Source organism: Micropterus salmoides, unplaced genomic scaffold (genome assembly GCF_014851395.1).
Source record: "Micropterus salmoides isolate LMB-PRFRI ecotype aquatic unplaced genomic scaffold, ASM1485139v1 Ms_hic_scaffold_19, whole genome shotgun sequence".
Taxonomy (NCBI): Eukaryota; Metazoa; Chordata; class Actinopteri; order Centrarchiformes; family Centrarchidae; genus Micropterus; species Micropterus salmoides.
This window is the reverse complement of record NW_024041039.1, coordinates 11,366,667-11,380,589: the sequence shown is the minus strand read 5'-3', so window position 1 is coordinate 11,380,589 and position 13,923 is coordinate 11,366,667. Positions and strand designations below refer to the sequence as shown.

At 41.7% G+C, this 13,923-nt stretch overlaps 1 protein-coding gene across 1 annotated transcript in view; it reads left to right on the top strand.

The window, feature by feature from the left end:
• Nucleotides 1-13,923, top strand: part of fndc3ba (fibronectin type III domain containing 3Ba) — a 95,708-nt gene that overhangs the window by 38,103 nt on the left and 43,682 nt on the right. The window contains 4 exon segments of the mRNA XM_038729194.1: nucleotides 2,534-2,610; nucleotides 5,689-5,920; nucleotides 6,075-6,246; nucleotides 6,919-7,049. Coding sequence (XP_038585122.1) covers nucleotides 2,534-2,610; nucleotides 5,689-5,920; nucleotides 6,075-6,246; nucleotides 6,919-7,049 — 612 coding nt within the window.

Below are 13,923 nucleotides of genomic sequence, written 5' to 3'. Positions count from 1 at the left end.
TGTAATTATGATAAATACTGACCTGCTAATAATCTTGACTACAGTCTCATTTCTTTTTGCTTACCAAGTTATCAACTTTAAATAGGACTATAAAATGAACTATTCCTCATTTGGCCAAGTACCGCCTAGATGTGTCTCACGCGAATGCCCCTGTTGCTCAGGTAACGCAGTGATGTCACATGCAGGATATGACCTCATAACTGATCTCTGACCTGAGCTCTCCGGCACTCGGAAGCGGAAGAAGCAACAGATGGAAAATGGGGGCGGGCAAAGGGGAGAGGAGTGTGTTAGCTTCGTTGTCTGGGATTCCAGCAGGATTAGGCAGAGGAAGTCGGGACTCTGTTTGCGGTGCTTAAAGGGCAAAGCTGGAGGCAAGACTAGAAAATGACGTTACTACAATGTCGGTCATGGAACACACTCACTTTTACGTGCATGTGGACACACACACGGATACAATACCAACCACTCACATACACATGTTCAACTGTTTAATTATCCTGAGCTTTTCTAAATGGCCAACAGTCTAATACTATACAGCTGTGTGTGTGTGTGTGTGTGTGTGTGTGTGTGTGTGTGTGTGTCTGTGATGGGTAGCAGGACAAAAAGTGTCTTGTATTTTGGGGAGGCGTTGGGGGGTAGTTGGGCCTGCTAGGTCCAGTCTTAGGGGCCAAGGATAGGAATATTCACTGTGTGTGTGTGTGTGAGCAGAGGAATTCTGCTGTTTGCTGAGTGAAGAGCACAGAGGCAGCAGAGACTGTCCAAACACACGTCTGTTTGTCAAGAGAGTGTGTGTGTGTATATATGTGTGTGTGTGTGTCTGAGAGAGGGCGAGTGAGACACAGAGAGAAAGTGTATTTGGGACCTTGTGTGAGCAAGAGGGAAAGTGTGCTATGAGCATTGATGGAAATAGGTCTAGAGAAGCTCTTTGTGTGTGTGTGTGTGTGTGTGTGTGTGTGTGTGTGTGTGTGTGTGTGTGTGTGTGTTCTCCCCATGCTGTGACCTTTCACTCAATGAAGACTTTCATATCCACTCCTAGTCTCCATGGTAGGGAGGCAGACAGGACTGAAAGAGGTCTGTCTCTTCATACCTGTGACCTACTCGCCATGCACACACTAGCATACACTGCAGGCTTTGCTGAGGTTGTGTTTGAGCATGCTTAGGCGTGAGTGTGTGTTTACTGTACTGTTACCTGTTTGTTTGGCTGATGAGAGGTCAGGAAGGTGGGTGAGAGATGGAGGGGTGGAAGGAAAGAGGGGAGAAGAAAGAGGCAAGAAAATAAGGGAGAGAATGACTGAGGGAAATAAGAAAGAACTAAGTCAGAAAGGGAGGAAAGGATGAAGTGAGTAATATTTGATTTAAAAAGAGGGAGTGAAGGATGTGAGTAATAGGTGAAGGTAGCGAAAGAGGGAGGATCATGCAGGAGTCATTCCTGAAAATGGGGTGGAGGGGTGGAGGAAGAGGGGAAAGGAGAGGAAAAAGATGGAAAGAAAATGCAGGATGAAGTGAGTAAGAGGGAGGGTATAGAGAGTGATAGAGGGAAGAATAGTGAGACACAAGAGGGGTCACAGAGGGAAATCTGTTGAAGAAAGGCAGACATGATGAAAAGGAAGAAGGGTGGAAGGAGAAAAGAGCAAAGGAGGGATGAAAACAGGAGCTAAAGGGTCAGTTCACCTAAACTACAAAAGGGAAAAAAAAATGTTTTCTCAATTATTCCTCTAGAGGTATGTAATAAAACAGTAAAATATTAATAACTGGGTGAAATCACCCTTTAAAGGAGACCAGGTTTAAAATATTCAACTGAAACTTGACATGTGTAAACATGGACAGAAACTATTAGTATCATACATGTGGGACCTCTGTGTCTATATGTGTGTGCAGCGTGATTTATTCTGAGGCCAGGTCTGCCTCCAGCTGTCCCACTGGGGTCTGAATGACTTTACCAGCCGCAGACCTCCATCTCAGAAAGATGGAGGAAGAGAGAGATGGAGATTTGGCGGGGGGTGGGGTGTAGCTAGTGGAAAAGTCAACATAATCTTCTGCTAGTTCCATTAGATTTTCTCTTTTAGTGAGCGGTCATGGTACACCCATGTGTTGTACATCTATCCATCATGACGCTACTGTTGAGTGCAGACATCATCATCTCCAAAAGCTTCAAGTCTGTTTGCAATCATTTACAGTTATGTTTGTATACTTTTTTGTGTCATGCCGGAAGATTTTATGGGAAAAAGTCTTCCAATTGGTTGATTACTTTTAGGACACTGATCTTGGATAATAATTTTTCATTCAATACATTGATAGTTTACTTTACAGTAATACAACCTATATAATACAAACCTTAAGTTGAACCTTTTAATTTAAACAGGCTGATCCATTTGAATGAGGGGCATTTTAACATAAAGTGTAATCTGTGTCACACTTTACACTGGCTTGCCCTTCAGTGTGTGTGGCTGTGTTTGTGTCCCTGTTGATTGTAAATGAGAATTTACTTTAGCATGAGCTGCCTGGTTAAATAAATAATTCTTCTCCCATGCAGGTCCTGCTGAGGTTCCCATGATGTCCCCAAATGGGTCAATCCCCCCCATCCACGTACCCCCAGGATACATCTCACAGGTAAGTTTGTGTTTAGATGTGTTTTTCCTCAGTCTGATACTCTCAGACATGTTTTTATTTTAATGTTCTTCATGTGTTTGTGTGGGAGAGTTTCAGTCAAAATAACAGTTAGGCACAGAGGGAGACCACAGAGTGTGGGACTGCATTTAATTAGCTAGTGGTTTCTTTTCTGAAAAAAAGGCTTCTTATGAAATCATGTGATCTTATATTGACTCTTAAAATCATATTTTTCTTAGTAACAAGCAAGTTCAACATTTAAAAACTTTTCCAAAATTTGATTTGTTTCCAAGGCAAATATATTATTTAATTAGGTGCCAGTTCACTGGTGCTAATTGAGCAGCCAACTTTGGTTCAACATACTGAAGCTTGTTTCTGGAAAATTCATGAAATGCTGTAAGGAAAATTAAATCAAAGTTATGTATTTACAGCCAAAAAATGTCAAGTTACACATTTCTGTGGAGGACTCGCTGATAGACTTAAAACTTTTTTGTTGAACAACTGTCAGACGTGGGTCAAGTGGTTATCATTAAACAACGGCAAGCATTAATATGGTGGATATAAGAGTATTTGTGGAGATCTTGTGCATATCAAACCACAAAGACAGCACCAGGCATTACACTTATCCTGGCTGTTGTAGTTTAGAAAGAATAGTACCCAAGGCAGCCTCCTCCACCAACAGAGTACTGAGCAGGAATGTGCTGAATTTCGGGTGTCAGGAGGCATTTGTTTTTCTGAGTCTCTTGTATGCGTGTGTGTGTTCTTTATCAGATGTCCTCACAAAAACAGAAAGATGAGAAAAATCTCCCAAAGTGAGGATTTTATCTGTTTGCTTTTTAAAATATGTTGAAGTTTGACATTCTGAATTGGGTAAAAGTTGGGTTTGGCATGTTAGTGATGTGGAGGGGTTAAAGGTTAATGAATCAACATGATTCAATGGTCTGTCCTCACAAGAATAGCGTTAAAAATACATGTGCATGTGGTGGGATTGTGTTCATATGCCAATGGAAGTCAGGCCATTGGCTTACAGTGGGTGTGTGTTTGTGTTTGCATGTGTGTGGGTGTGTGTGTTAGTAGGAACGGGGCCAAGTGTGAGCGGGAAACACTGTCACTCTTACATAAACAAGCCTGATAGGGGAGACAGGCAATGGTTGGGTAAGTTTTTGTAGGGTTAGCGGTGGAAGAAGGGATGGATAGAGAAAGAGCACTGTGGTGGTGAAAAGTAGCGCACTGACAGATGGATTTTGTGTGTGTGTGGATGTGTGTGCGTTTCCTCAGTGGTTCTTGCTAATGGCTGCATTGTGATGGTTTGTGTGTGTGTGTGTGTGTGCGCGCACATGTGCATGCATATTTGTAGGTCCCTTCCAGTTTGAATTATCTGGAGTCTGTGTGTGTGTGTGTGTGTGTGTGTCTCCTTGCCAGTAACTGCTGCGTGGGCATGTAGTTTGGATCCACATGTACTCTAGCAGGGACTTTGTCCTTGCTTTCCTATCAACACTCTGTTTTTCTCCTCTGCAGTAGAGGAGGGGATGGGGGGCAGATAGGGGGCCTCCTCTTCTTCTTCTCCCCCTCTCTGTTTTTCTCAATCGGATTAGTTCTGTTACCTTCTTCGTCCCCTCCTGACCGTCTTTAATACTCTCTTCTTTCTTTCTGTCTGTCGTATTCTGGTGCTGAGTCTGTGGCCTCTCAGTGTGTGTGTGTGGATTTTAGGGTTGTGTTATTTGGTGTGTGTTATGTGACACTGTGTGTGTGTGTTGTTATTGTTGTTAGGGACCAGCAGATGACTTCCCCTCTCAGCAGGGAGTGTGTGTTTGCTCTCTGCTTGGAATGCAGGCCTGTGAAAGTGTCTGAATAGTTGGAATGTGTGTGTGTGCGTGTGCGTGTGTGTTTGTGTCCTAGGCCATGAATGTGAAAGAGAATACATGTATGGAATCTATGTTAAGCTTTTTTAAGCAGTTCTTTGAAACTTGTTGTTATTGAAATCAGCATGCCATCTGATGACAACATTGTGGTGCTTGTTTTCCCCACTTAAAGGTCCAAAGCAGCACAGTGTCTCAGTTGTTAAATAAATGATGAGATCCATTCCTTTATTAGATATTCACCATTTGACAGACAGGGCACCTGCTCTTAACAAAATGATTGACAGCAAAATTTTGTAAGAGCAGGTGCTCTGGGACCTTAGAATTATATAAAAAAATAAAAATTATATAAATAGCCTTAAAATAGACATAAGGAATATATATTTTAGAGGACTAGTTTGACAATTTGGATAATTTGCTTATTCGCTTTCTTGCCAACTGTTAGGCAAGGAAATTTTGTACCACTCTCATTTCTGTTTGGTAAATATGAAGCTACCGTCAGCATCTCAGTTAGCTTAGTTTAGCACAAAAAGTGGAAACAAATATCACAAACTTGCAGCAAAAAGTTACTTTTCCCAGCAAAAAAAAAAATAGTGCGCCACATGTAAAACTGTAAATTGTCATTTTTTTCACTTGGTTCTTGCGCAGATAAAACAACCTGAAAATTACCTCTGGACAGAGACAGGCTGTTTCACCCCTTTTCCCAATCTATATGCTAAATTAAGCTATCCCGGCTGCTGGCTCTAGCTTCATATTTACAGAAATGAGAGTGGCATTGATCTTCTTCTCTATTTCAAAAGGGTATTTCCCAAAATAATGAACTGTTCCTTTAAGCTCCAGAGGCACTTTATGTATGGCCTAAATCGTATGTTGAAACAACAAAGGGAGTTGATCCTCTGTAAGTGATAAACTGCACATTGTCCTCTTGACTCAGATTAAGTTTTGATGTCATGTGCCAAATGCCATAATAAAATTTAATAATAAAATACAAACTGATTACACTTTGAGCAAGTACTATCCAGGGAGATCTCCACTTGACAATGTATAAAGCAATCAGAGACTGTGCAGTTTACTAACCTCACATGATTTGTGGGAACTAACGTCTACATTTCTCATACACTCACAGCTGTCAAACATTTCCAAGTATACCGTTAACTGTGAAATTCCAGAAACACATATTAAGTCTCTTAAACTCCCTTTCTCTTCTATGTGTATCCCACAGGTGCTGGAGGATAACACAGGAGTCCGCCGAGTGGTGGTGACCCCCCAGTCTCCAGAATGCTACCCGCCCTCCTACTCTCCGGCCCTCTCCCCCACACATCACCTGCCCCCCTACCTGGCTCACCCTCACTTCATCCCCAACTCTCACTCTTTCTACCCCCCTGTCAGCCCCGGGGAGCTGTCCCCCCACCAGTACTACCAGCACCACCTTCCCCCCATGTACGGCGATCCAGGTACTGACATGCTGACTGGACTTTATGCCACTGCCAAAAAATCAGGGGTTTAATGTGGAATAAAAAATTCAATTATTAATCTGATTAAAAATATGTCAGACATAAATTCTCTTCCCTTCTTTCATCTCATCTCCTCTCTTCTCATCTCCTTCAGAAATCATCCCAGTTTATGGGATGTCTAACTACATAGGCAGAGAGGAGACGTACAGTAAGCCACAGCCCAAAAAGATTAAGGAACAGAGACAACTAGAGCGACAGAACCGACTTAACTCCCCACCCTCCACTCTCTATAAGGGCAGCCTGGGGCCAGCACACAATGGATACAGGTGACCATACTGCTTCTGTGGCCCTCTGAGATCAGCTTTGACTGGAGGATTGATTGTCTTTTTCACAGGTTAAATGATGAACTGTTTGAAGAATACTCCAGTATTCTTTAAGTTATTTGAGTTGTTAATTTCCCCCTCCGAAAATGTCATTGTTTTGGACACATTTAACTTTCCACACCAATTACACACATTGATGTGGTTGTTATTGTGGATGCTCTGATCTGCCAGAACACTGTCATTGCTAATACTCACTTGACTAGGCGATTAAGCGTCGAGTATCAGCCATGAATTGACTGATCCACATTAAATAGTACTCAGGAAAATAGTTTCTTTGTCAATGTCATGATAAAATACAGTGTTTCTGCTATCAGTTAGATTAATTCAGCTGACTCAGCTTTAAGTGCCCAGCATTGTATATAAAAAAACAACACAAAATAATAACAAGATACTTTGAGTTGATGTATTGATATCAGGCTATAAAAAGTTGGATTGGTGCATCCCTAGTTGTTATTTGTTTTCAAACCTCAATAACAACTCAAGTGCTCATTCACTGCGGTCCAAAATCTTCCTGGTCACAAATATGGATTGATATTTCCAAGTTTTGGCTCTCTTTATATAATTTCTCTCCTGTAACTAACATTAAGTGTCGTTGCAATTTTGTTTGTGACGCAGCAACAAATCACACGCCCCATTACTTGGGTCAGTGGGGTCCGGGGGCGGAAACAGCAGTCCAGGAGGGAAGAAGCCAGAGAGACGACTCCGCAGCAGTCCACGAAACAGTGAACCAGAGACACACACACAAGGTAGGACACACACACACACACACACACACACACACACACACACACAAAGCAGTAAGAGAGACTGGCACACACAGCTACAATGGTTCATAGTAGGTTTGAATGTATTCCTTTCCAGAAACCATATATGGTAGTTTCTTGCTTTTAAGCGTCAAATAACACCTTTAGTCAGTCAGTCACACTGAACACAAACTCACAGTTAGACACAAACACAAAGAAGGATGCTAAATTCAAAAGAGCAAAATCACAAGACCACAGTGCAATATGTGTTTACATTTTTTATTTTAAAATTACACTCCAAAACCAACAACAAGGAGATGACCTCTAATATCTGTGTGTTCTTTCATTTACATGGCTACAAGTCAGAAAAACACCACTATGGGGAGTTTTTATTTTCCAAACAGTTGATATCTCAACATGCAACAAAACCAGCTCATATATCTTTGTGGAAGAAGAACTTCTGTCCTCACTGACCTCTCTGTCTCTATGTGACTGGCTTTGTCCTGTTCAACCTCCGTGCCCCTCTGCATTCAAGCGGGCCAGATAAAACACACCTTTCGTTCCTCTCTTTCTCTCCTTTTTTTTCCTCATAGAAAATCACCCCCCCCAAAAATGAATGGATGTATGCAGCCTCACTGAGGTGAAGGGATCCAGGGGGGAGGGTGGTGGTGGTGGAGGGATTAAGGTGGGAAGGTGGGGAAAGGGGGTAAGAGAGGTTGTCTGGGTAACCACATAGCTGAACCCGTCCCTGAGCGCTATCGTTTTACCCTCGCTACAATACTGGCCTTGTTGGTGCAGGCTGAGCCACAGGGGGGGTGGGTGAGTGAGAGGGGAGACAGGAGGGGTAGGGGGGAGTCACATACCTGTAGAGTCCTGCTTGAGATGAAGGGAACCTTTGAGCTCCGAGATTTAGACACCACAGCTCAGCCTTATCGCACACACACATAATGAAGTGCACATGCAGAGACATAAGGGCGCGTATACACACGCGCGCACACACACTCACACACACACACACTTGTGGTACTGTTTCTCTTTAGTGGCATGTCTTTTGACACATCAGATGTCTGAGTTATTAAAAAGAGCAGAGTATCTCATTTATACACACACATATACGCGCACGTGCACACACACGCACACACACAAACACATAAAGCACACATGGTTATCTGCAAAGGTGATGACAGAAAAACATTAGAGGCCTTTATCTACTCCCTCGTTGTAACTTTTCTTTAAATTCACCGTCCTCAACAAACTTTGATTTAGTCGCTCACAGCATTGTGTCGGATAAGAGGAATATTACATCTGTGTCAGGTGTGGGAATGCGTGTGTTTCCCCAAATCCATGAGAGTGATATAAAATTTGAGCATAACTTAAGTGATTCTATGTCCTGCTCATAAAGAAGACCTTAAAAGAAGTTTTGAACATACCCATGTTGTTATGTAATTGTATTTTTGTGGAGACAGACATAATTGTTTTGTATATAGAATATTGTGTGGATATACTTTATATTTTATATTTAGAAAAAAATTACATTTGAAAAATTCGGCAGCAACCATTCTTAGTTATTCTGGACAATCCATAGAACAGGCTGTCAGTTTTAATAGGGACTATTTTTTTCAATAGAATGTAGTGCCAATTTAAACTGTTCACTAGGTCTGAGACTGTTCGCCGATTAGCTGATTGATCAGTTAGTTGATCAACAGAAGATTAACTGACAACAAATTTGACAATCAATCCATTATTTGTTAGCAAAAATACCTAACAATGTCTGTTTGCAGCTTCTAGAATGTAGGTTTAATTACTATTACTTAGGGCTGCAACTTACTGCAACTTTCATTGTTGATTAATCGATTAGTTTTTGGTCTATAAAATGTCAGAAAATGGTGAAAAATGTCAATCAGTGTTTCCAAAAGCCCAAGATGAATTCCACAAATATCTTGTTTTGTCCGTAACCTGAAGATATTCAGTTTATTGTCATAGAGGAATAAAGAAATCGGAACATATTTACATAAGCGAGAATCAAATATTTTTTCTTAAAACTAATTAATCGATTATCCAAATTGTTGTCAATTAATTTAATAGTTGACAACTAATCAATTATTCCATTTATTATTGCAGCTCTACTTTTAATACTGTTCCATTTTCTATATATTTGTAAAGTGAGTATCATTCGGTTTGCGGCAGTTGCAAAATAAACAGGCTAAACCTGTTTGGACATTTTATTCACACAACAATTCATCAATTAACCAAAAGATCACTGACAGATGAATTAATAAGGAAAATAATGATTAGTTGCAGCCCTGTTGTTCACTACAAAGTCTGTAAGTTATAGAGAGTTATGACGATATTAGCTGTTGATATTGCTGGAGAATTCTATTCACATCGTTGTGTAATTCATTGCATTTGGGCTGGTTTGAGACAGATATCTGATAACATGCAAATAAAACAAAAAATATCAGCATGACTACATACCGCTTGTATGTAAGTGAGTTAAACATATTCTGTTGTGGTTAAACTGACCCTTTAAAAACATGTCATATATGTTAGTATCATTGCTCTCATACTGAAATGCATTTAAACCTGCACACATACACATAGTGTGTGTGCAAGTCTGGACAAACACACACGTATACAGAAAAGGTGGCGTTTGCCTGCACTGCAGTGGTGGAGACTGCGCAGCTTCTTAGAGCGCGCACACACACACACACACACACACACACAAACCAGGCTGACACAGAACACATAACAAAGAAGATGAGTGTCAAAGCAGGAAAAGGAAAGCGAGGTCAACAGCTCTGCTTATGAGTTTCATAGTTTCATGTGGCACATACTGTAGTGTTCAAATAACAGTAACACACATGACAGACAGGAGCATGTCAGCATGTCATCGGTTGTCTTTTCTGGTCTGCCAGGGTCTCAGTACTGGGCTGGAGTTCAGGCTGAGTCAGCTAGATGTACCACTCAACACATACACACACACCAACACAAAGACACACACATGCATAAACATCCCGTGACTAGGCTTCCTGTAAAACAATCAGAGCATGAGGGTCCAGAGGATTGGTGGAAGGTAGGGGGGCAAACAGAGAGAGGAGAAGGGATTTGAAAGACATATGATGGAGGAGGAAGATGGATGGAAGGTTTGTAAAGACAAAAAAATCAACCAGAACACCTACATCAAGGAGCAGAGAGGTGGGAAGACAGAAAACAGAGAGTTAAAAAGCAGAGTACAAACATTCCGACAAAGTTGCTGCTTGGCCCGGCGCATCCAAGTATGGTCCAACCCAGAATACCACACACACACACACACACACACACACGCACAGCCGCCTACGCTTTGCCCTTGATGCCCTGTGTGTGTGTGTGTGTGTGTGTGTGTGTGTGTGTGTGTGTGTGGCTGTTGCCCCGGTGCCAGTAAGGCAGCAGGCTGACTTGGCGAGCACAGTGTCCATTCCCGAGCAAAGCCAGCTCTACAGACCTTTTTCCTCAGAACTGAGCTGCTTGCTGAGCAGAAACAGATGTGGGCCCCGTCCCTCTGTTCCTCCATCTTGGCTCTGCATCATCACCACCGCAGATCCTCTCTCTCACTCAGAGAAACTGGGATTTCAGCAGAAACAGATGGGGCAGCACCCTCGGCTCCTCCATCTTTAGTTCTACGTCACTGCCAAGTGCTGTGAATTCAGGAGTAACCAGATGTGTGCAGTAACTTCTGTGTCCACCATGTTGGACACCATGTTACTGTTGAATGGGATATGAGAAAAATAAGAAGAAGGGTCATAGATATTTTTGTTGTCTGCTGTTGTGGTATGAGAATTGTCTATTAGAGGTACATTTTAACTTTATAAATGATGTATAACTAGATTTTCTTTCTTTTTTCTGAAGCACACTTCGAGTCTCTTATAAATTCCTAAAGGGTCATTTTCAGTTGCACAATCGTCTTAGCAACAAAAATAAGGGAAAACATTTCATGTATCTTCAATATTGACATAGTGAATCTAAACCAAAGAAATATCTTAAGATTAGATTCTTCATTGCCAAACATAATGGCACTATGCCAATAACAAGGAAAACTCGACTGTAATCTAATCTTCTGTCAGTTCTTGGCACATTGACTTGATGAAACCTTTGTACTATTTATTTGAAATAATTTTTCTTCTGGCATATTCACCTGAAACTTGTATATGTTGATCTTTCCAATTAGTTTGTCTTCTTTTTCTAATTTTTTCATAACCATATTATCAAGTAAAGTATCAACAACAATATCAAGTATCAATACTTCATTTAAGCTTACCTTAAGATACTTCCTGCAGCACTCCTAAAACAAAGCTCAGTAGTATTTATTACACAGCAATATCCATCTTATGTTTGCTAACATTAGCTTCCATAACATTAGCTTAGCATGACTTGAAACTAATGGCTTCAACAGTGGTTAATAAATATTTACCAATGCTTTATAAAACAGTTATAATCCATTAATAACAAATTTTGGGTTGCCAGGTTGGTAAAAAAAAATCTCTTTACTGGTGAGTCATTAATAGGCAAGTCTTTCATAAAGTGATTAATAAAAAGTTATCAATGTCTCACTTTCTAATAAGCCCTTACATCTGCAGGTATAAATGTTATCATTAATAAAGGGTTTCAGGTTTTTCTCTGTCATCAATATAGAGCTCTTAAATCTGTACTAATCTGTAATTGTAATAGGTTGCTAAATAATGAGCTGCTGTTCAGCTTTTTTCAAGAAGGTCAGAGGTCAATTAGAGGGTCTTTTAGATGAACTAAAGAGCCCAAAAGAGAAAGCAAGTGTCCGCAACTTGCCAAACTAAGTGTTGTTCTTATTAATGGCTTTGCATTAATCAGTGATAAAAACATTTGTCACTGCTTATTTATAAACCCTTATAAATGGTGCCGTATTTGAAGCATGCACCGAGTAATACAGTTACTCTCAATCTACTAGAATTGAAAGTAAAGACTAAAAGGGCATTAAAACCAAAAAACCAAAACCAAAAAATGTAATATTAACAAGAAATACTAGGAAAGCAGATTCATAAACTTTATGCAGACGACACCCATGGATGCATTGTCTCCTATATCAGTGATGTGGGTTTTACTGTGCTATATTTTACCCTGACAGAGTTTCCTACTAATTAAGTTGCAGAACCAATGAACTGACATTTTTAGAACAATGGCAGTGGTAAAAGGAGGCTTATAAAAGCACAATGTCCTGTAATGTTTTAGTGATGTCATCCTCATTAGCTATAATGGCCTTTGACCGAGTCATGACTCAGCCCTTAACATCAACGTCAAACTCCTGTTACCGCTCCACCTGCTGTAACTGTAGTAATATGTCCCATCCTTCTCTTACTGGACTGTTTTGATGTGGCTCACCATGGCAATCATCTCAGCATCCGCCCCCAAACTCCTGCCCCTTCCCACAAACCCAAATACGGTTATGTTTGCAGGGCAAGATGAAGAGCAATGGGGTGGACGAGAGACTAGAAGAGGGAATGGTGGGAGAAGAAAGAAAGAAATAAGACAAAGAAAAGGGAAACTAAAGGGACAGATATTGGAGAATTAACAAGTCAAAAAGGGGGGAGATACAAAAAACAGAGAGAGAACAAGTGATGGCTTTGCAAAGGAATGTCTTTCCCGCTGATATCATGTAACAGGACTAGTGGGATTAGAAGGGGAGGTTGTTCTCGCCAATCACAATGAGAACACTAGATATTTCCCCATGCAGCTGAATGAACCTCACTATCAAACTGCACCTGACCGCTCTGTATGAACCAGAACTGGGTTACATAATATTGTAAATCCTTTCAACTGCTTCAGCAGGGTAAAACTGAGTTTAACTTAAACAAATTAAGGAATTGAATAGAATCAGAAGCGTGTCAATGGGGGACCCGTGCCTTGTTGATGAGGCTAGCTGCAGACGGGAAGAAGCTGTTGTTTGTGGCGAGAGTCTTTGGTCCTGATTGACCACAGCCTCCTGACAGAGGGGAGTGACTGAAACAGTTTGTGACCGGGATGGGAGGGGTCAGCTGCAATCTTTCCTGCTCACCTCAGAGTCCTGGAGGTGTACAGGTCCTGAAGAGAAGGAAGATTGCAGCCATTGGCAGTGGCAGCAGCCTACTGGATGGTGATGGAGGAGGTGAGGATGGACTCAATAATGGCGGTTTAGAAGTGGACCATCATTGTATTTGGCAGGCTGAACTTCTTCAACTGCTGCAGGAAGTACATCCTCTGCTGGGCCTTCTTGGTGAGGGAGGTCATGTTCAGCTCCCACTTGAGCTCCGAGGAGATGATGGTGTCCAGAAAGCAGAAGTAAACTGTGGAGTCACGCAGGATTATGGGGGAGGGTGGGGCTGGGCTCTTTCTGAAGTCCACTGCCATCCACTGTCTTCAGAGCGTTGAGCTCCAGGCTGTTCTGGCTGCACCAGATCACCAGATGGTCAATCATCCAGCTGTAGGTGGACTCATCTTCACCAGAGATGAGGCCAGTGAGCGCGGTGTCATCTGCAAACTTCAGGAGCTTGACGGACTAGTCAAGGAAGGTGCAGCTGTTGGTGTAGAGGGAGAAGAGCAGAGGGGAAAGAATACAGCCTTGAGGAGAACCGGTGCACAGAAGGATGATGGTCCTGAAGTCAGAGAGATGTTTTCCCAGCTTCACGTGCTGCTTCCTGTCCGACAGGAAGTCTGTGATCCACCTACAGGTGGAGTCAGGCAGGTTCAGCTGAGAGAGCTTGTCCTGTAGCAGGGCCGGGATGATGGTATTGAAAGCAGAGCTGAAATCCACAAACAGGATCCTGGTGTAGGTTCCTGGGGATTCCAGGTGCTGGAGGATGTAGAGAAGGGCCATGTTTACAGCATCATCTAT